General features: G+C 39.1%; 1 protein-coding gene across 9 annotated transcripts in view; it reads left to right on the forward strand.

The window, feature by feature from the left end:
• Window positions 1–23,886, forward strand: part of PCDH15 (protocadherin related 15) — a 710,734-nt gene that overhangs the window by 609,521 nt on the left and 77,327 nt on the right. For all 9 annotated transcript variants that reach the window (XM_069795901.1, XM_069795896.1, XM_069795892.1 and 6 more), the window contains 4 exons: window positions 5,055–5,195; window positions 7,933–8,045; window positions 21,319–21,428; window positions 22,449–22,589. In XM_069795901.1, the coding sequence (XP_069652002.1) occupies window positions 5,055–5,195; window positions 7,933–8,045; window positions 21,319–21,428; window positions 22,449–22,589 (505 nt within the window). The remainder of the gene's footprint in view (window positions 1–5,054; window positions 5,196–7,932; window positions 8,046–21,318; window positions 21,429–22,448; window positions 22,590–23,886) is intronic.

Below are 23,886 nucleotides of genomic sequence, written 5' to 3' on the forward strand. Positions count from 1 at the left end.
AGCAATTGTCCTTATTGTTTTACAGGCACCCACTAAAACTAAGATGCTAACAGATATTTAACTAGACATTTCACAGATATTTAATTGGAGATAAAAGCATTTTTCAGGTAGTCCAGGGCTGAATCTTTTAAAACCCATTACTGTTGGATTTCATAGTGTCTGCTGGAGGTTTGTGTATGGGAAACATGCTGCAAATTTGATGAGTTCTTCAAGTAACTTTATGCCATGGCTTTAAAAGTTCATGTTCTTTTTGTGTTCATCTTGTTATAGTTAATAATTCAGAATTTCCAGATTTAGTAATTCGGAATTTCAGGTCCTCTTGTTGAGCTACATACTAAAGAATAGAATCCTTCAAATTTTAGAGTTTATATAAATGAATTTAGGGTGAATATACATGAGTGCACCATTCACAATCCTTAGCTGGTATAAGATGCACCAAAATTGTTCGCCTACTCTGTGGTCTGCCCCACCTTTAATGGTTACTTTACTTTGAGTGTGTTACAAAGAACATGTGCAGCCACCTGTAATTATTTTTTTTAGCATCACTTTCCAATTTTTTTCAGAGAATTACCTTAACAAAACTGTGACCTCTTTACAACGCACATCATTCAGATTTGCGTTGAAATCTACAGATGGAGATAATTTATTAAACTCCTTACCAGTTTCACATTTTATCTGTAACACCCTCAGAAGTTTTCTGGCTTCAGTCAGAAAGTGGCATTGAGTACAAAGAGACTTGGTAAATAAGTCTGTATTTGTTATGCCACTATTCCATAGTAGTACTTAGGGGTAAAATCCAGGTCATTTACCAGATGTGCATCTGGGATCTTCACGAGTAGACTCCCAAGTGAAAGTGAAAAGCATTTTTTCCCACTCTTTCCTGGGCAAGATCATTCTGGTTTTGTATGTCTATTAGCCGTTTGAATAGTGGAAGTAATGAGCCTAGCTTCCTTTTGAATTGCTTGAAGAAATATACATTAAAACATACCGAAGTTATTGTTGTGTTACACTCTCACCATTTTTCCGGGCTGTATTGCATTACAATTTCTCTGCAACCTCTCTGTGCCTGTTGAGAGTTATCTCAACAGTGCACATGTGCACCCTCCACGGCCTCTTTGCCCAGGGCCTCTGTGCGCAGCCTGATCATCTAACAAATGTTGGGGACGTTTTCGTACCTGTCAGCTGTGTCACAAATGAATGTTGTTTCCCCAGAGCAAATGGAAACGTAAGGAATTATGCAGCAGTGAAAGAAATAATTGAAGCTGGATGAGCTTTAGATCTAGTTTCACATTAGTCTGGAACTCTCAGGAAAACTTTGGTTTGAGAGAATGAGCATGATTCCTGCCAAGTACAATCCTTGCTCTATGGTTTATTTGAGAATATTATCTGCTATATTTGAGTTTTGCTGTAGACATAGGAGTGCATTTAAATTAATTTAGAACAGAGGCAAAAGATGATTAATATTTGAGATAATTAAAACTTGCTTCTAAATAGATTTCCCTGGGAAATCTCTCTGGAGATTTTTCTAATTACATTGGTGCCAAAATGTTGTAAATAAAAAATAAATCCCTGTTTTGTTATTTTCAGAAATGACAGGAGAAAAGTGTACTTGATAGTCATATCAGGAACAATAACCTGATGAGATTTTTGTTTATTTAATAACAAATTACCTAGTGTGTGCAGGTTTAATGATGATGATAGCTTTTAGTCTTCCAAGCAAATGTGAGGACCATCATTCTGAAACCAAATAGAGTGGATTTCAGCAGGTAATTTTCTCTTAATTATAATGTTGAAGAAAAATGACTGAATCGGAGAATGCCGGGGGAAAGTTGTATAATCACCTCTGTTACGCTGTGATCTCTGAAATTTCTCATGTTTTCAAGGATTTGCACTCTCTTTAGTGTGCATGGTCCCATAAAGTACTTTTAACTATAAACATGGTGTGTCATATATTTCTTCACTAAACACCAAAACACATCTGGCAGACCCAGTTCTTGCATTGTTAAAGGTGCTGACTTGCCAGCAGCACTGGAGCGGTGTACTTGCTACTAAACCCTTCCTGGGTTGGATTTCCTCGGAGGGCTCAAAGAGACAATGGCCTCATCACTGCTGCAGTTAAAATCAGCCAGAGCAGTGGCTGCGCAAGTCTCCCCAGAAACTCTGTGAATGTCTTGGTTGCATCCAGCCCTGTCTCACTTCTTTTTACGTGCAAGGTGTTACGTGCGCAGGGCTTTATGGGGAGGAAGGCTGAGGTGGCCTGGCTGCCTTGCTGTCGACCTTACTCCTTTAGTATTAGGCTTAAGTATTCTTGTTCATTTAACGACTGTAAAAAGTGATACCACCAATTTAATTCTTAGAAGCTACCTACAATTTTTAATTCAGATAAATATTCTTCGCTGAAGGGTCACTTTTCTCACAGTGAAGTATGGTTTATTCATTGAATAGTCCTCATCAGAAGTTAATGTGGCAAAATCTGACATCATGTTATACAGCTCTGTAGCATGCATTAGCATGATGTAAAATACCTGTGCTAAATCCATTCCAGTAAAGCTTTTAGTTTAGACTATGTATTTTGACTGAGCATTTCAGTGTACTTTTGTTGTATCAACAAAATGTTGATATGATTTAGTGAGCGTAAAGCACTTTTGCAGCTGTTTCTATTGCTGTTTACAAAAGTAAATTCCCTGTTTCCTTGTAGTTGGTAGCTGACATGGTACACTGAATATATTCTCAATAACAACAAAGCTGCTTTCTACTACATTACTGAATATAGATGAAAATTATCAATTTGCTATTAATGAAACTGTGGGCTCTCATATTTGGTCTCTTTAAATACAGTGTAAAGGTCAAAACTGGATCTGAGGTCTAGACTCAGAGGCATTAAGAAACTGAAATCATACTAATGATAAGACCTCAGTTTCCAAGTGCTTCTCTGAATCTGCTCCTAAACATATTTAGCAAATAACCTAGTTTGAATTTTGTTACATGTCCCAAGTGTCTACGTATCCCGGTAACACAGACTTTGGTCTACTGAAAAATAGTTATTCAGACATTGGTGTGCAAAAAAACCCTTTCTTTGTTTTAAATCCCTTCTTTGAGCCTCCTTTTTCTCACACCTTTTTAGTACATAGTTTATATTCATACTGGCTTCACTGCTTTAGTAACCTGCTGCTGCGTCACATTTTAATCTTTGAAAACAGTGGATCACTATCAATACTAGTGAGGGGGCAGTCACTGAGAATGAAAGTAACCTGTTAAAATGTATTGTCTCCCAGAGATCCTCTTTAACCAGTCGATCGTACAATTCATCTCATCTGAAAAGAGGTTGAGTGATTCCTGCCAGAAGTGTCTGCTGCTCTTAAGTTAGATGGGTGCCAGGAACCATCCTGCCGCTACCGGAGAAGCTGCTCCAGGCACTGGGAAAGCGGCTGTTGCAGCAGAGCCTGGGGTGCTACCAGGGAGCAGTGGGAGTGTGGAGATTCCAGGGACAAGCATTGCCACCCATTTTGCTTTTTGGGACTTGATAGATCACGCAGGTTGGCACGAGCTGCCAGGGCCCTCCCGTCTCTCCAATGTGGGAGCAGCTGCCTCTTAGGCTGTGCTTACAGGCATGGTGTTTACTCCATGTCCCCTAAAGGTCCCTGGAGGATGACTGCTGGAATGGGAGCATTGGAATATAATGGATACTTTAAGAAACTTCATCACAATAAATGTTATTTATTTAGGCAGTTAGTGTTAAAGCAGTTAAATTGGGTAAATAGCCTTCTATTAGAAAATGGTGAATTACTGATCTGAAAAATTCATCTATTATATCCTCTGGCAATGCCTCTTCTGATTCCTCTTTTATTTTTTGGGTGCATATGCATGCCGACAATTTGTGACACATGCACGGGCTGTCTGTGCTTGTTCCTTGTCACTGGAACAGGGTTTGAACAGCGGGGAAGATTCATTACGGGGCTACTTAAAATCTGTTGGCAAAACTGCATTTTCTGTTGCCACTGATATGACAAACGTATTCTCCTTTTTGTTTTCTGATGTTGTTCTTAGAGCCAGCTCTGATATCTAATAGTAAGTGGCATTGGTAACGCTCAGCCCTCTGTTACAGGTAGGGAGGGCCACAGATGTCCGGTCACTTCACACAAGCACTTGTGACCATCTCAGCCCTGCAGTGCAGGGCAGGGTCACCTCTTCAATCAGGAAGGTGGGGATGTGAGCTTTTAGACGATTGTGCTAAAATTGCTAGAGCTGTACAGTTCAGCCGCAGAGAGAGCATGTGTTGGAATATGTTTGGAAGCACTGCAGGCCCTATAATATCTGTGGTTTAGTTCCTAGAGGTGAGGATTTTGAAATATATTAGTTCTTCATCACTCAGCTTTGGTGAAAATTAAAACCTTCAGATGCTGCTGTTTGATTTGTATGTAAAACAGCCCATTTAGGCTGCATGGTGGGTTTGCCCAGGCAACCCAATGCTGTTTTCATTTTGTTTCCCCAAAAAGAGAAACGTGAGAATGTCACATAGGCTGGACTGTCCTGTGTGCAGAACTATAGTCTTGACTTTTCAGAAAATAATAGAACACGCATCTTCCCATCTTCAGCAGCAAGACACTGTAAGTTTCAGGACAAGCTGAATAAGTGTTGGAGTTTTTAGAGCATTTAGAAGTTTCTTGAACTTCAAAGGAGTTTTTATAACATGTTAAAATAGTTTTGAAAGGTATATTAACCAACCTTAAGCCATGCCCATCTTCTGTTATTTGAAAATTTCAGTAGGTATAAAACAGACCGCTGCTTCTGTCTGTCTGTAAGGATGGGGTTTTCAGCTCTCTTCTTTCCAAACCTCTGGTCATTTTTCTTACGGGACCTCTCAGATATCACTGTAAAGTGTTTTGGGGGGAGGCAGCGGGGATCCTCAGTAACAAACCCAGTTATGAGGAAGACAAACAGCAAGTTTAGTTTGTGATGGTCTGTTTACCAATGTTGCATTTTAATCCTTTGCTAACTTCATAAGATGTGTAAAAATAAAAATATATGCAAGTTGCTTTGGTTTTGCCTTACAGGGCACACCAGCAAGTCGAGTCCGATACAAAGTAGACGTTGTCCAGTTTCCTTACAGTGCCAGCATTTTTGACGTGGATGAAAACTCAGGACGGGTAGTAACTCGAGTAAACCTAAATGAAGAGCCAAGTACAGTGTTTAAGGTATGAACTCATGTATACTGTCAGTAAACGTTGCCTGCATTTGATGGAATTCCTTTTACCTTCATGTTTCTCTGTGTTGCTTCTTTACTTCCTTAATTTCTTCCTGGCATGTGTTTCGTGCCTTTTTGATTTCAGAAACTTCTTTAACAGATGTGAGTGCTACTGGTAGGAGGGCAGAAGAAACAGGGAGGTAGCTGAAGGAAACCTCAGGTTTTGAAAGCTACCTTGCTGATCTCTTTGTTTTCAACAGGGCCGTCAGCATTTTTGTGAGAACTTTGTTAGAATGGTGAAATGCCTTGTAAAGAAAGTGTTTTCCCAGATGGATAGTTTGGCACTTCCTGTTCACCACTGCTGTAATGTAAAAACATTGGGTTTAAGGAGGCCTAAATTACTATTGTGTTGTTATTGTTCCTGAAGAGTCTCAAGTGTAGTTAGTGCAGAGTAAGTTATGATGTTAATCAAAATCATTGAGACACATCTCTCCTCTTAAATCCATGAGTGGAGGGGGTAGTTAAAAATGAAAATTAAACTGTGTCGGTAAGCAAAAAAAAAAAAAGTATCTGTAATATGTGGGGGTTTATATGTAATTTCCCTGCTTGGAAACTGCCCACCTTCTGTATGGTTGTTAAGGTGTGTTTGTTTCTTCTTTCAGTTATTTATTTTTAAAATGAGGATTAAAGAGAGGTTTATTTGCATACTTTTCCATTATAAGGAATAAAGCTGTCCACTGTTTTCCACTTCTGAGTGTCCCATCAAATCCTACTATGAGCTTGAGTAGTGTTGAAATGCTGTCACTGTTTTAGGAACTTAGGATAGTGCTAATTTGAGTTCTTTTAAGTTTTTAACAAATGCAGTAAAACTCAAAGGATAAGACAATTATCTCTTGGTTAACATCACCAGAGTATAACTTCTCTGTTTGTCATGGTTTAACCCCAGCCAGCAACTAAGCACCACGCAGCTGCTCACTCACTCCCCCCCCCCATCCAGTGGGATGGGGGAGAAAATCAGGAGGAGAAGTAAAACTCCTGGGTTGAGATAAGAATGGTTTAATAGAACAGAAAAGAAGAAACTAATAATGATAATGATAACACTAATAAAATGACAACAGTAGTAATAAAAGGATTGAAATGTACAAATGATGCGCAGGGCAATTGCTCACCACCCGCCGACCGACACCCAGCCAGTCCCCGAGCGGCGAATCCCTGCCCCCCCACTTCCCAGTTCCTAAACTAGATGGGACGTCCCATGGTATGGAATACACTGTTGGCCAGTTTGGGTCAGGTGCCTTGGCTGGGCATGAGAAGCTGAAAAATCCTTGACTATAGTCTAAACACTACTGAGCAACAACTGGAAACATCAGTGTTATCAACATTCTTCACATACTGAACTCAAAACATAGCACTGTACCAGCTACTAGGAAGGCAGTTAACTCTATCCCAGCTGAAACCAGGACACTGTTGCACTTTTTATTTTTACTTCTCAGTAATTATTTTGTGTGGCTGTTTTCCGAAGCTGTGATACATGACATGCAGGTGATACGCACATGGACATGGAGCTACAGTTCTATATGAAGACTGCTCTGTATTACGGCAGACCAGTGGTATATTTAGCAGAGCATTACTTGTCAGAAAATATGAATGCTTAGGGAAGAAACACAGAAAAGACTCCAGAAATCAGTGATGTGGAGACTTTGAGTTGGTATTTGCATCTAGACCATTGGGCCTTTATCTGCCACTGAATCTTCTGTGAATTTTTCCAGTCAATTTTTAACATAATCATTCTTTCTGCAATTACGATATCTTACACTGGTGAGTTCCCTAATACATTGCCTGAAAGAAATGCCTTCTTTTGTTTTAAGCTGTCTCTTCACCGACCTAGTCTGAGAATAGCTTGGACTTGCAGAAATGAGTTGAAAACCCTTTACTAGAATGAGGTGCTGACCTGCTCTGTCTAGTGACCTCTTGAGATAAGGACAAATTTAGAGAGGGAGGAAACTGGAGAACTGTCCATTACTCCATCTTCAGTGTACTGGTCTCTCATCCTTTTGCTAGCAGATAGCTTACCTTCATATGAAAGCTGCAAACAGGTGAACCTATTTGTCCCAGCAGAGGAGCACAGATTAAATAAACAAATAGACTTGAGTAAAGATCAGATAAGCAAAAGATTTATAATAGGCCACCTTTGGAGAAGGTCTTCTGGTCTTGTCGATGTGTTAGCATACCAAAGATCTCTTTTCTAAGAGGATTTTTTGAAGGGGAGGCAATGTTAATTTTTTTATTTTGATATCAGACCCCAGTTTTAAATAATAACGTCAGCAACACAGAATTCTTACCTACCACTTTTTCTGTTTTATTGGGAGTTATAAGTGGTTTTTCAATAAAAGTTATTTCACTGCATAAATGTAGAATTGAACTTTATATTGTTAAAGAAGTTGGAATTGATTCTGGAGTTCTGAGTAAGGACAGTCTGGCAATGTGTTTTGGAGAGGTATTGTAGAAGACTGCTGTATTTGAATTCCAGTTTACTGTGTTTCTGTAAATCTTCTAGCAGATAGTTCAACTTTTTGATGGCTGTCACCTTTTTCCTCTATGTTTTGTGCTTATACAATGTATGATTTGCAGCGAAAGAAAATCTCATCTGACTTGTTAGACCCTGAAAATACAACAAGTATTGTTGCAAGTCAACATAAAAATGCTCTTGCCTATACTAAAAGACTGATTTGCTGTATTGTTTATAGCTAGTGGTCATTGCATATGATGATGGAGATCCTGTGAAGTTCAATACCACTACCGTAGAAATTGCTGTACTGCAGCCTTCAGTAATTCCACGGTTTACACAGGATGAATACAGGTAAAGCATTTATTCATTCACATTACAACTGTTATTTTTTAAGTTGAAATAAGTTACTGTTTGAATGCTAGTCTGCTTTTGTACCTTCTGCTGTTCACTTTGGCTCGTGAAAGGGAATAAGACACAAAAATAAGGTTTGAGCCAAAGCACCAAAAACCTTGTGTACTTAGAACTGATAACATATTTACTGATGTTAAGTTTTCTTTAGGAAATAAATTGGATGCTGCTTTGAGGAGAGAGTAGTCAGCGCTCAAGTCCACCAGAAGCACAACTGTGAAATTACATGCAGGACTTTTTTGCAGCACTCTCATTTGACAAAGTGAGGGTGGCAAAATACTTTAGAGTTGCTTCTTTCTCTTAGCCGCAAGTTATTTGGCAGCCAGCCATTCCCCAATCTTATCAGTTAGTGGTGCAATTTTACCTTTTTAACAGGTTGTCTCCAACTGGAAAGATCTGGGCTGTAGGTGACATGACAGTGAGGAGAGGTTTGTTGGAAATTATCCTCTCAGAAGCTGTTGAAAATGTCAGTCATGTGGATAAACAAAAAATTTTGTGTATTGACATTGTAGCTTGGATCACCGGGGCTCTAAGTTAAGTTTCCTCCAGTCTGTTTGAGTGTGTTTTGATCCTGTACACCATTCATGAGGGACATGAGAGAATTCAGACTTGACCTCTTTGACGTTAGAAGTGTAGATGATAGTTATTATTACTACAGAGTCATGATTTGATTAAGTTTACCCCCTGACAATTTCATAAAATCAACCCCATTTTCTTAAGTATAAAAAAAAAAAAAGACGTGCACAGCCTGATTAGTTTGTTAAATGTTGTTACAGAGAACGTGTTCACAGTTTGACATCTGTATAATAATAGGAAGTGATAGGATCAATGCAACCAGCCTCCCAATATCTAGAAGTTACAGCCTTGCTGCAATATTTGCTCTTGATTCCAATGTAGCGACATAACCAGTATCAGGATATAATGGGGTTTGTACATATATTTTCACAACAAAGTACTGCAGGAAATCAGAAAACAGAAATTGAATGTAATATTATTGGCTTCAGTAGACCCTAATAAGAGGACTTGCTTAGCTATTTTAAGGAGTTTAGGCAAAAATTCATGGTGTGCATTCTATTTTTCCTCATGATTAGAGTATTACCGTTTTGAAGCAATACCTTAAAGAAATGAAAAATAGCAAAATACTGCCACTCCTCTTTTAATTTTGTATTTAACCTGGAAACAAATATGAAAACTGAAGGAATATTGCAAAATTATAAACTTGGCATTTAATGATAGTGCAAATGATAATCCTTTGCTGAAGCAGTTTTCTTGAGAGAGATTATTCCTGCTGCTCCCTGTATTTTATTAGATATCTTCAAATGTATGAAGTGTAGTTTAGGTAATGTAGCAAAAGGCAGTCCTTTAAATAAAAATGTTTCCATTTGTTACTGTAATTTCAGATATCATGTCAATGCATGCTGTTTCTGAATAATATTTAAAGCCTTTCTGTAATAGACTTAACCTTCTGTGTTACTATTTTCAAGACAGACATGAACAAATCCTACATGCATAGCTGTGATGAAAAAAAAAAAGTGTAGCTATGTTTACCAGAAGGACATGAAAATACAATACTATGAGACCTTTCCAAGATACTCCACATTTTAGGTGAATTACAAAAGCTAATTTACCTAGCCTCAGGAGCCAGCCAGGGGGCTGGAGCTGCTAAAGAGACTCCTCACTGCTAGGGGCATACTTAGTAATGCACTTTGTTTCCTTTTTTGTTTATAACTTTATTCCAAATGACCTTCAGCTTTAAGGAGCTTGTCCTTGAATCTTACCTGGTGACAGATGTAATCCCAAGCAATGTGTTTTGGGAGAGGCTACAATGCAGCCACAGTGCTAGACCGCTCACGCCAAATCCAGCACGAGCCCACCCTCAGGGGTACTAGGAGCACAGTGTGGTCCGCCTCTGCGATGTAGAAGAGTTGTCTTGCAGTTTTCACGTCAACCAACACAGCGTCTTTGTTTGCAGGATTGTGAGAAGAGACTTTAAGGTTCAGGAGCACAGGCATAGTTTGCATTGCCTTCTGAAAAATTAACCAAGGTCACACTTCCTGAGGCCACCTTGAGCTCCAGTTTTATCCCAGGAGACGGGAACTTTATTTCACTACAGTGAAGAAAGCTTACAGTAAAAAGTGGCTCATAGCCCCTAATACACTTAGATGACAACTGAATAACCCATGTTATCTTCTCCTCCTTGGAAACTCATCAGGATTAGATGAATAGCCTAGTTTCTCTTTCCAAAGGAAATAGCACTACTCCATTCTTGGTAAATTCTTTGATCCACACTGTCGTAAAAAACCTCTTATAATCTTTTGGGGGCAGCAAAGGCAGTTACTCATTTTCTTCAATGTCAGAAATTAAATGAAAACGACCCCATAACTTTCAGATTCAGCTCTGAGACTCTCTCAGACATTTTGGAGCAGGACTAGTTTTGATTCCTAACGTTTTCAGGGATTGTCACACTCTGCAAACTGCACTTCGTGTTTGGCTTCTTGACAGTGATGCAAGCTGAAACTGGCAGGTTTCGTATAACCTTATTTTTTGGGTGACATAGTATATCTTTAGGGTAAATGTCAGCACAGAGTAATGGTGCTGCTTGCAAAATGATAAACTGTTGGATGTGGATATAGAATTTGTGAAGGATTGAGAATTAGTGGCTTTAAAGTGGATTAGTATTGATCTTTGCTTGCATAATTATCATGATCTGGATGATTCCAGCATTGTTTTCTAGCTGTTTCACAAACTTCATTTCTGTATATTTAGAAAAAGGTCACAGCTGAACAGTTTTACACAGTAAAGCTGCCTGCGCAGTTCCAGCATGTATTACAAATCAGAAATAAATACAAAAAACAGGAGAGAGGGGACCAGATGGCATGATCAAAAAGGCATAGCTGTGTTAGGCAGATAGGGAGATAAAAGTGCAACTCTGCCTTGAGCTGTTGGTCTGGCAGCTCTCTGCTCTGTTAGAAGTACACCAGCGCATTAGAGTCTATCCTCGGAGTCCTGTTTATACTAAGGGAGGCTTTGATTGATTCTTACCCATGTCTTAAAGTGACTTCCACAGGAGGCAGCAGTAAAGGAGATGAGAGTCAGAGATTTGCATTTTATTCACTGGCTCTCCTGCATTATTGCATAATTTGGGGCAAATTAATTAGTGATTAGTGTCCCCCCCCCCCCCCCCCCTTTTTTTTTTTGGATTGTAGATTATACTGGAGACTTCTAAATGCTGCTGCGCTATACATATAAAACAGCAAAGGGAAGCTAAGAGCTCTGAGAACCATAAAATACAACCTGGAGCAGTTGCTTTATGATAAGTGAGTGATAAATATAGTCCCTTCCTAATGACTGAGATAGATGACCACTAAAGTGCATCTGAAAGATATCTGCTGCAACTAGTCAACTCTTCTGGTGGGAACTAGCAAGTCAAGGCCAAGCATCCGAGCAGCCTGGGTACGGCGTGCTTTAGGACAGTCCTCCTCCATGCACTCACATCCTGTTAGAAGCAGAGCAGAGCCAGCCAGCAGGTCTGCTCCATGTGGTCCAGCAGCTTGTGAAGATGCCACCCCAGGGGCTTGCACGCCATTAGCGTAGTTAGTAAGGGCCAGATGATCCATGCCTAGTGCTCCTTGACTGTGACCATCTTCTGGGGACACTGAGACACTGCAGCTCCCATAGATCTCTCTCTAGTGCATCCTTAGATGTGAGCCTAAGTGCCTTCGCCACACTTCAGCTGATACTGCAGGCTATCCCAGTGCTCCTAGCCTGGAGCTTCATTCTGAAGCTGCAGAGCTTTAACTGCATTAGCAATGTGGATTCTTCTCTGCTTGGATCCTTGTCTGTCCTTGTCATGGATATCAAATATGGCTTTGAGAGAGCTGACAGCAGCAGTGCCTGCTAAATAAAGTGTTTTCCAGACCAAGCATTGTTTGCTTGTTCCACAAAAACGCGAAGTGTGAAGAGGCAAAAATCAAAAAGAATCAAAGGCCTATAACATGCAGACGTTTAATTGTAGATGGCTAGTCCACCTCTGAGCCCACTTGACCTTTTGCTGCCAGGAAGGACAGTGCTGTTGATGCTCTTCTCACTGCATCTCCCTGCAGGGTGGTTGGCAGTCAGTTGGATTTTGCTGGTTTTCCAAAGCACTGACGGCAGAGGGAGGCACAGTGTACGGACAAGGCCTGAGCTGCCACTTCCACTGCCTCTCTCCAGCCAAAGTGACAGCCTGAAGAGCAAGAGCCTGGAGGTGCTGGGCACAGCAAGGCGATGAAGAAAGGGTTGCCGCCACACGGCACGTGACTTTCTGCATTGCTGCCCAAAACAGGCTGTGACCGTTCGCACAGTTTATTAAGCTTTTTAATGCCAACTTTGATCTCATTCTGCCTAGTGCTGGTGAAATACCCATGCCTCTGGCAATAAATCACTTGCTTGAGAAAATCAAATCAGCCGTTTTGAGTGCTCCTTTCCCAGGCTATTATTTCTCTTGTCCTGATGGCTCCACCCAGATCACCTCTTGATTGAACTCCACAGCAATTAATTGATCCAGAAGTTTCCATTTCTTCCAAACAAGTAATGCCAGCACTTTAATTTCTTAATTAACAGATCATAATTAGTAGTGCTACGGAACAGCAAAGACCAGATGTGAAGTGAACCTCAGATGAATATAAAGAGATTTTTTTAATTTTTTTTTAGCAAGCCTGTTCTTTTTATGAGTATGTTCTCATTTTAAGAAAGTAAAAGTTCAAAGGGACTTGGGATCTTTTTCTTGTTTTGTTAATTAATAAATATCACATCCTCTGTGACTAGAAGGTCATGGCTAATAGCAATGTGCTGCTGTAGCACGAAATGAAATGTTAACTGAAAGCAGCGTCATTGGTTCCTAATTATTGCCTGTGGGGCCATTAAACAGGTGTTCAGCCATTTGATAGCAGAAAAAGGAAAATACTGGAAACTTTTCGCTTCTGTTAGTGTTGTATTATAGCTCCCCAGCCTGTTTGAAAAGATGTGTCCAGTTGTATGGTAATCTGAAGTTTGGTTCCAATTTATGAGGAAATACATGAAGTTGCAAATTTGAGGCTGTTACTTGATATAAATGTAGTGTGGCATTTTATTTCTCTACTACCAACAACACACTGTACTGTGAAAATGTGTTCCGGTTAAAAAGCGCGATTTTGTGACACGTGGACCTCTTGCTCACTCAGTAGAAGATACGATGTAATGTTTTCCACTTAATTAAATCCGTCAATACTGTAGGCAGATATTATCCAATCAAATAGCTATGTATCACAGGATTTCACAAAACAAAATTGTGGAGGCATATCAGGAGTCAACTGGAAGTGTTACTCAGAGAGGCTTTTCCCATTTCTCTGTTTTACTGCTGTTCAGTCAAACAGTTATTCTCACTGTGTAATAGGAAATGGGGAATCCTGGACAGCTGCATTGAGGGTATGGGTAGCATTTCATGTCTGAAATCTAATTCGGTGCTTCCTTCAAAAAGGTGCCATTTGGCACAGAACGGCATCCACAATGTTGTGAATGTCTGAGGCCTTGTAGAAGCAACTGTGCTTTTCTTATCATGAGTATCCTACCAGTTCAGTCATCCTTCTTTACAATGCATGAGAGAAAAATATAAGCATTAAGAGAAATAAGTTATTCCAGGGAGAGGAACAAGTTAATCTATGCATGTCTTAAAAAATCAGGAGTGATAAGTTCTGTTCAGAAATGAGGACAGCAGCTGAGAATGTCCTTTGTTCAAACCAAGAACAGAACAGGGGAAAAAACCCAAACCATATACACTAGGGATTTGGAGGAGAAGGGAACATTTTTGGGTTGTAGGCAACAGTGAGATTTCCAAAGCTGTTTTCTTACTGATATACTTGTCTCTGATGTGTTGCTTTGAGAAGTAATTTGAGAAGTCATAACTTGTTTCCTATAAGTAAAATGGCATTATTTAGGGAATCAAGATGCTTCCCAAATGAAACCGTGTGTAGAAGTGGCAGGATATAAACTTCTGCCTTAGATGCAGTTGGTTTTTCATCAGGCTGCTAGTGAGCTGTATTTCTTTAAGCCTCTGTTTACTTAAGTTTTCTTTTCTTTCTTCCTATTAGAGCTCACTGCTGGTTTAAGTAGTGCTCAGTTAGTGCGATCATTTCCTCCTTCTTGTAACAGGAGTGCACAGGGTTTTAGTTTTGTCCCTCAAAAGTCTTTTGTTCAATGATGGTAGATTTAGAGCATCCATTTGGGTAATCCTTTTCCCAAGGTATCCAAGTCTTACCACTGCTTCTCCCATCTTCCCCATAACGGAATTTATATTTACATTTTATGAAAGACGTGAAAAAGAGTGGAATGCCACTGGCAACATTTTTGATATAGCATTTCTGAAGCGGGCAGAAAAATAGTCAATGTTTTACTCGGACTGAAGGTAGAGAGGAATGATGCAGAGGTTCCAACATGCATTTTTAATTTGCCTCATATCAGTGGCAGCTTGGCTTCAGAAAAATACATGTGATGTTGAATTTGGAATCGATGTTTTATGGTGGTGTTCTCCTGGTACTTATTTGGTTTGTAATTAAAGAAAATAAGAAAGCACACTTTAGCGTGTGGTTATAAAAGTTAGGAAATTAAATTATTTCTACAGCAGATACTGAAGCATGGTTTGCCATTGAAAAATTAGTGAGCAAGTTAGCAGATGATTACAGTGTAGTAGAAAGATCATGGTTTTTTCCCCTGGTTTTCCTTGTTTTAGTAGTGTTACATTGCATTTTATTAAAATCTTCTACTTCTTTTTACCAAATGAAAAGGAAACTCTCATTTTATGGTTTGGGTTTGGGTTTTTCTTCTGATGAAGTATTATGGTGAAATGAACCTGGCTGCATGTTACCCGGTTATACCAGAAGAGGTAAGTAAGCACAGGGTCCAGGTCTGTTCAGGGTATCTGCCTGGCTGTGCTTGGTAAGGATGAGGGTCAGAGCTTTCAACACCACATTGCAGTTTAATGAAATGTAGAACTTAGTCACTCTGGGAATCTGAATATGGAATAGAAATAATACACTACTGTAGTATTAAACCCTGGCAGCTTTGGGCAGTGTATTATGAGAGCACAAAGCCACATTATCCTTGGTCTTAGAATTGATGCTATCGATACCCGTCTGTCTGACCAATTCAAGTGTGTGAGTGTGTCCTACATTGTGCTTGATGGGAATTTTTTTTTTTCCTTTTTTTTGCTTCTGTAGTAATCCTGACAGAAATTTTCATGTCTTCAGGTCCTTAGCTTTAATTTAGGAGAATTGGTGGGATAACATAAATGCATTATGCCTGATGAGAGTTCACAGGAACAAAATTTGACATTTGGTTTAAAAAAGTAATAGGTTTTGACAGGGGTTCACTGTAACAATGTCCAGGCTCCCTTGTCATCTGTTTTAGAGATAAATACCATGAAAAGGTCAGAATGTCTTGAACCAATTTGAGAATTGAGACAGAAAGTGAGGATATTATGTACAGTAAGGAATATGTGATCCTTGTCAGGACACTTTGAAGATAAACTGCTTGAAAAATACATCTAATTAAGAAGAAAATATTATTTTCCAGAAAAAAAAGAATCACTATCTCTGACTGACAAACTGTTCAGATTGTTACGGTTGCACTTACTGGAAACTGAAAATTTGGGAAATTGATCAGTTATTGCTCTAAAATGTGGCTAGGTCCTTCTTTTTTTGAGCAAGGACAGAAAGCCAAGATAGTCTAAATGCGTTGGTGAGAGGGTTAAAAGAGCTGCCATCATTATGTTTACTACTTGCTTTCTTGTTTCTTTGCTTTCTGTTTTGCTGCACCAGTTAGAAACTTGTACATTTTTTTCATAATTTAAAAAACTGAGCTGCATAACCAGACTGATTTAAGTGTTTCTGTTTGTAGAGCTTTTATTAGCTATTTGAGTTTCCATACAACTTAACTGTTAGCTCGCCTCGTTTTAAACACTAGTGATCTGCCTACACTTGACTTTTCTCCAGAAAAATACATAAATTCAGTTGTTTTTAATGGCTTACATGGCTTCTCTTTAATGCAAAGCATCAGACAGACAAAAAGCCAAATGAAGTCACTTCCCATGAGGAGCTGGATGAAAAGAGTCTGTGCAGGAATGGGTACGCTGCTCAGAAACACGTTTCAGAAAAGGCTTCAGGTAAAATGCCGTTGAGGGTTAAAAGTAGCTAAGGCCAAAACACTTTAAGAAGCTGTAATGTGAGAGAAGGTAGGGAGACGATTTTACCAGGAGAGGTCCAAATGACATTTTAATCAAGTTGAGCTAAGAATCTTAGCAATGTAATTAAGCAAAAAAATTTAAAATATTTAAGTTCTGAGGTATGCTTATGGACCTCCATGAACTAAAATATAATCCATGAAATAGAGTCGGCTGAAGTGTCTAGTACAGAGTACATACACATCACACTATTAAACTTCAGTACTAAACCAATTTTCCAATTTATTATTGGGTTTGCTGGTTTTAAATTTAATCTTTGATTAAGTCTCATGTTCATGCTTTTTGAGATAGAAAAGTTTCATGGTGAATTTAAAGCATATTGGATATCAGGCCAATTGAAAAATGGATGAGAGTCTGATGTGTTTAGCAGAGGGAAAAAAGAAGCAGAAAAGAAGAGAGGAAAAGTTAAAATTTAATTTTGGACATTTAGAAATAGTTATGCCCTGCAATGTATTTGATATGTGTTCAGTCTCCATTTCACCCTCTGATCAAGATACGGATAATTGAGACATTGCAAATTAAAAGATATTCTTTTAAAATCTGTATCCTTTTTCAATGCTTTTGTGTATAAATAATGATTTTATTTTAATCCTGTTGTTCTTCTAGTTTGGGGTTGCTTTTGTGGTTTTTTTTCTGACGAGCAAACACATTTTGTTGGCACGGTTTCATACTGAAGCAGTAAGCAATACAATATTGGCCTCAAAGAAATACAGGCAAATCTTACACTTGTTCAGGGATAACTAAATCAGAAGAGTGGGACAGAAGACTTATTATTGAACATCTATTTTGTCAATTTTAAACTAATTTGTTCTTCCCAAATCTGAGGCCATCAGATACCAATCTTATCTCAGTATGGCACAAAGCAATTGAGGCTGCTCCTTTTTTACACTTTGCTGCCTTTGTGTCCTCTTTTCCCACCACAGCTTGTCAGGAAGGGTTTGGGCAGGTTGGGTGGCTTCAAGCTGAGTGCAGGGATCCTACAGGGTTTTTGTTGCACCGCAGTGATGGAGGCCTCTCCTGGTATCCACCCTGTCCTGGATGCTGACAAGATACCATTTACTATTTCTGTGAAAACATTAAAGTGAGGATCAACCGACCTAAATTGCACATTGCTGTGATGGTTATATAAAAATACAATGTGAATGAATGAAACATTGGTATAAAAATATATTTATTTTGTCATGGTCAAAAGATGGTTGTGCAAAGGAAAGTGTTTAGGAGGAAAGATAAAGACTATGGGTAGACTGAGTTGCAGCTGAGGTGGCTACAGTGTGTGTTAATTGCTGTTTATCTCATTTCACCCTAAGATTTATGGGGTGCAAGTGGATTATCATGTTAATGCACAGGGCCTTCTTACATTCAGTGACTGAATATATGTAGATACCCATGCATATAAGTATTGGGGGTGGGGGGGAATATTAGAAATCATATATTTGAGAAGATGTTTTGTTCGGAAGCTTAAAAAGTAACCATTTCATTTGAAGTATTTCAAATAAGTCAGCACTGGACTGTAAAGCAATGGTGTGCCAATCCCACGCAGGTGACAGTGACAGAAATGTACTGTCAGGCATGGTCAGAGCCTGTGGCTGGCAAGGTAATGACTATATTGGCAGTTGCACTCAGAAGCTCAATAAGGTGTTGCAAACATTATCAGATGAAAATCCTTCAGACGCTCTGAATCCTAATCATGTATTGAAGTCACAGCAGTACCCCTTCCCTTTCCCTATGCTGTCAGTTTTCTAAGCCTTTTCTGGGTGGCTTGGACTGGATTGCACTGCTTTGCTAGTGTCATGTCTTCTCACAAAAATAACCAGCCTTTATCATCCAGTAATGCAAAATTATTGCATAAAAATGCCCTTGCCTGTCCCATAGAACAGCTTCAAATAGTATGCCTACCACTTACCAAAAAAAAAAAAGCACTGTTGTGCATCTTAGTCATTCAAAAATTGGAAAATAATGAACTTATCCCCAAAGAAAGCTTATTAGAGCTTGTAGTACAGGATAAAGCAGAGTATATTGTCAGCTGAATACCACTGTCTTTCGCTGGTTCACTTCTCTACAATTCAGCAAAATGTTCTTAAGAGACCAGCTGTATGTTTTAATTCAGCTGATGCATTGTTCCTGTTGAACCTGATCACCTTAGTTAAATCAGGGAAATAAAATCAATACCATTACTGTGGTGGTTTTCTCTCCACTCCCTCTATAGCCTCTCATAGCAAACACAAAAGCCGCTTACTAATTGATATTGATTTGTCAATTCATTGAATTCAGCTATTTCAGAGGGGAAGATACAAGGCCATTTCCATTAAAAGAATATACTGAAAGCATGCTTCAGATGAAATGTGGGGTTTGTGTATACGCAGTCATGAGGGTTTTTGTTCAAATATATGTCTTCAGGAGAAAAAGAAAACAACATAATATATAATGCAACATAAAAAGGATCTTTATTTTGCTCGCTGGCCTGCATCTCTGACCTCATCAAAAGAGCTACAGCGTGAAATGCTTTCAGATTTGACAGCCTTTTTTTCCTGTCTCTAACCTTTGCATTTGTAAAATGCACATTAATAAGCATTTTATAGCACTAGTTTTGCAGCTTAATAAATTAGGTACCAATAATTAATTTTATTTCTACTGCTGATAGCACACTTGAGGCAGAAGGGTGGGAACCAGAGTGATCTGCTCTGTGCATGTGTGTTTGAGCAAAAGTGAATTTACCATCATCTTTTTCTGCAAAAAAATCGGGAAGTCAGTGTTTTAGTACAGTCACTATTACATGATCCAGTGTGGCTCAGCCTGGAACAGAATTTTCTCCCCATTATTCCTTCGTACAGCGGAAGGCCTAGGGATGCTCAGAAGATTGATACCTCACCATGCTAAGCAAGATACGGTGGTTTAATTTAAGACAGACTGGGCCCTCCACAGGAAGCAAAACAAAACAAGTAAATAAAGCAATGGAAGGTGTCACAAGAAGGGACAGAAGAATGCATCTTAGCCCTATGGGCCAATGGATATGGTTTGCCTTTGACATCTTTTTTACAGGTGATGTAATCTGGAGCACGAGTGGTCAAGTCAGCAATACGGTGCCATAATTGGATTAAGCTGAGAGCAAGAACTCGGAAAGAGCAGGAGAAGTATAATCCGTAGGGCAAAGTAAGGAAGTAGGCAGAGAATCTAGGGTCAGGGTGAAGGCAGTCTGAATAGCAACCCAAGGGAAGAGGCTGAAGTATAGATAAACTTTTGACCAACGTTCACGCAGGCAGAAGGCAGTTGCTGCAGAAATCTGCAAAGCATGAAGGCAAGTACATCATTTCCAGGGCAAGAGGTCATGTAACAGGTATCATCACCCAAACTACTTAGTTCTTTTTTTTTTTTATTTTTTTTATTTAAACAATAATGAATAATTTACCCGCTGAAATTTTTAAACTTAATTCCATATATTCATCATCATTATCGAGAACTTTTTCCAGGATGTTCGAAGCAATATTCATCCCAAAGAAAATGTTTGTAAGACAGAGATCAAGGGCAGATTGTTGGTCTCCTGGTGTGTGATGGCAGAGGTTTGGGTTCAATAGTTAGGATTGCAACCTGGGGTTCCAGCTTTCTGCCCTTAGAATGGGAAAATGTGGCATGGGGTGGAGTATTTTAAAAAAACCTAGAGGATGAAAGAGGGAAGTCATAAAATACTCTCTGAAATGAAAGCAGGTATAGATTCTGTCCAGAATTTTAAATATCAGTGCACAACAGAAATTCTCCTTAAAGTCTATTTCTGTTGAAGAATCTGTCTCAACATAGCCTCATCTGGGTTTTTTTTTTCATTATATACTAATCAGTGTAATTTTTTAAAATGGAAAGTATCTGGATAATGCTAGTTTTAATAAAGATGCATCTGCATTTATGAATGAGTGCAAAAATTTCCTTTCAAATTTATTTGTTCACTAGCATGAATAGTTTTAAGCATGAATTCAGCCTTTACTTGCTGTGATGAAAATATGAACATTTGATTTGAGATTAGCTCAGAGTTTCACTTCGCCTTGTTGAAATTGTTTAGATGGCTGTTTTAAATACATTAGCATGGGCTCTTTGTACATTCTGAAGTAGTTAGAGTTTCCTTGAGAAGACAGCATCTCAATGTTACTCATCACATTTTCTGAGGAGAGAGCATTTGAACAACAAAAGAGAAAGAGTGAAGTAATTCTTTGCTGCCTTTCAGGAGGAAACTCATAATTTATACATGTTGAAAGTATGCTGAATACGAGATGCTCAGTTTTCAGTGTGTAGGGTATGAAGAACATGAGATACCAATGTGTTAGTAGTGTAATCTTTTTTCTTTTTCTTTCTTTACACGAAATGGTGCTCAGTGAATCAGAAACAATTTACTGAATGCTTAAAAGATGTGTATGTATACTTGGGTTGCAGCTGATTTCCTGAAAAGCATCGTGGTTTTTAGTACCAAAATGGGTTGGCAGGAAAGTTTTTTGATCTTTCTGAAGAATAGAAATTCCTGTGGAAGTGGCTTTAAAGTGCTTACTGTTCAACTAATAGAGGTTTACCCATGCATGAGTTTTCCTGCATGCATTTCTCGTAGATTACTGAGTTTTCTTAGTAGAGATGAGTATTATAAAAGAGCTGTTAAGTTCTAAATTTTACTTGCAGTTTATCAGTCTGCGGTAGTTCTTGTCTTTCTGCTATTTTCTACTCATTATTCCCTGCTTTTCCATTTCTCACGTCAAAGACCCATCTTTATATTGTCACCTCTTGTCAGTTAGACATCTTACTGTTTTTTGCATTTGTAGAGGCAAAGGTTAAACCTTTGCCTTTTTAATATGTCTTTCTGTAATAACAGATCCTCTCGCTTTGGCAGCCTAATAGATGGATGAAACTGCTAACCTGAGGAATAAATTTCAATAATCTGCTGTTCAGGCAACGGGAAGATAACACAAATACTTTTGTTCAATTCTGCAGACCCCCGCCAGTGAGTGAAAGTGCACCAAAAGGAACTGTGGTTACAGTTGTTACAGCGGCCGCCTTGAACCAGACAATTGTGTATTCAATTGTTTCAGGAAATGAAGAGGGTAAGGACTAATATTTTGGTCTTAGTGGTTATGGTGAGCCTAGTGCATGCATCAGAAGTCTTCAAGAAATAGTGATTAGAAATAAAGCTGCTGAGGTGAAATCCCGCCTCATCTGTCTGCAGGAGGGACTGCCATTATTAAGCCTTGAGAGATCAGCTGAAGATCAGATTAATTAGCAGAATTACAATAAAAATTAAAACACAATCAAATTCTCACTGATGCAAAAATTCACATTGGTGCCACACAGTGTGAATCCATGACATGCTGAAATAAGACTATAAATAGCTTTGATGGAGTTGATTTGTTTAGTTAGATATTAGGAAGAAATTCTTCACTGTGAGGGTGGTGAGGCACTGGCACAGGTTGCCCAGAGAGGTGGTGGATGCCCCATCCGTGGAAGTGTTCAAGGCCAGGTTGGATGGGGCTTTGAGCAACCTGGTCTAGTGGAAGGTGTCCCTGCTGTCCCCCTAGGTGTCCCCCTAGATGATCTTTAACGTCCCTTCCAACCCAAACCATTATATGATTCTATGAGTTGTACTTCTTGCTTAGAAATCTGTTTTAAGGCACTATAGACTTTGCCATGCTGTAGCCACAAGTATTAGATTAGAGCCTGATATTTAAACAAAACGCCATTCCTGCATTTGCATCCTTCTCGGGTATCCTCTGCGATCCACCTTGAAATCTCTAAGCAAAGTTACGCTAAATTATTTGGAGGGATGTGAAAGAATTCCCCATCCCATCCTCCTTTTTGTGAGAGTGGGCTGTTTGTCTTGTCTGCTCTTGCCAGCATGTCCTCAAGTTGGTCATTTTAGTACCAGGTCAGATTCAGGTGCTGTGCTCCTTTGAAGACAGCTTCAAAGAGGAATCACATGGGCTTTTAGAGGCCTGAGGGAGGAATGGGAACAACTTTCTGAAGACACTGTCAGAGAATAGTGTCATCACCAAAATTGAAGCACTTAGGCATTAAAGAAAAGTGGGTTTGCATCTTAGAAAGTTACTTCTGTTTTTGCTGGATTTCAGATGTCTTTGCTATTAATAACAGAACAGGCGTGATCTCAGTTAAAAAGTATCTGGATTATGAAAGTGTGAAAAGTTATGAGCTTCGAGTTCAAGCAGACTCTTTACAAGTGGTACGATCCAATCTGCGTGTCCCTTCCAAAAGTAAGTTTAAAAATCCTTATTTCTAAATATCTTTTTAATATGCATATGTATTGTTATTTTTTGAGGATATTGATAACTGCACTCTAGCTAGTGACCTTGTTTTGTTATCAGAATTACAGGGGTGGTGATGGTACGTGAGCAGCAGAGAGTGCATTTGTGGATCTCGATGCTTGCCTTCCATATGTGGAGCTGATCAGTCTTGAGCTAAATGCTCACAAATCATGTCTGATGTTACACAGTTGTAAGCCTTACTGATACAGACAAAAGTCATGTTTATATATAAACAGAGAGTTGATGGCACAAATTGAACGTTTTCAGTGTAATTAGGGCTTTTTGTGACGGAATGTCACAGTTACTTTTTCATAAACACATTATACAGCCCAAATACAGGCTTCCTCCCTGCTGGGCTGGTAACATCACAGCAAATGTTGGGACACTACTGAGAGGAACGGGGAATGGATACACAGCAAGGGTGACAAGGAGAAAAAGATTCCTTCAGCACCCCTCAGGGTCTGCGTAGAGTTTATTGCAACCCTGATGGAGAGCAAACTGGAGGCAAGGACCTGCTGTGACAAAGACAAGGTTCTTTGCAGGATCTCTAGGCAGGAAGGGGTTTGTTTACAAACTTTTTTGCTTTGGCTCTGTCTCACAGTGAGGGTTTTCTTTTTCTCTTTAATGGTTTTCTTGTTCTAAGAAAAGGAATTTGAAATGTCTTTTGATGATTTTTATCATCTTCCCTGTAAGGAAAAAAGTCTGGAAAGGCTGGCTTTCAAACATCTGGCTCACTTAGTGTCCTGTCCCATCCTATACAACTTCCTATTTAAGCCACAGTTAAGCCCTAGTTAAAAAAAACCAAACCTTGTACCAAAAAGTGTTTTGGTACACGTTTTTACACAACTGTGTTTGTTGTCTCAATTTTTTTTTTTTTTATTCTGTATTTTTGGTCTGTGAGTGTTAGTTTTTCCCTGCTCTAGCTAAGGAGCATCATGGATGCAATGAAAATAAGCCAAGGATGGTGAACTGTTGCAATGAGAAAAGGGCAGTGAGGAATTGAACGTTTGTTTAAGGGCTATGAAAATATTACCTCCTTTCCTTTCAAATTGAATGTAAGTTTATTTCAAGTCATTGTTCTGCAGTCACAGTTATTCCAGTATGAGCTGTGGGCCAGATCTGTTGCAGGTGGCTGGAGCTTTTTCTCCTCTGCACTTCCACCAGTGTTAATCACAGAGCAAATCTTTAGCACTGGAAAAAAGCAGGCTCATCCTAACCAAAAACACTCCCATGAACTTGAGGGGAA

Source organism: Haliaeetus albicilla, chromosome 11, assembly GCF_947461875.1.
Source record: "Haliaeetus albicilla chromosome 11, bHalAlb1.1, whole genome shotgun sequence".
Taxonomy (NCBI): Eukaryota; Metazoa; Chordata; class Aves; order Accipitriformes; family Accipitridae; genus Haliaeetus; species Haliaeetus albicilla.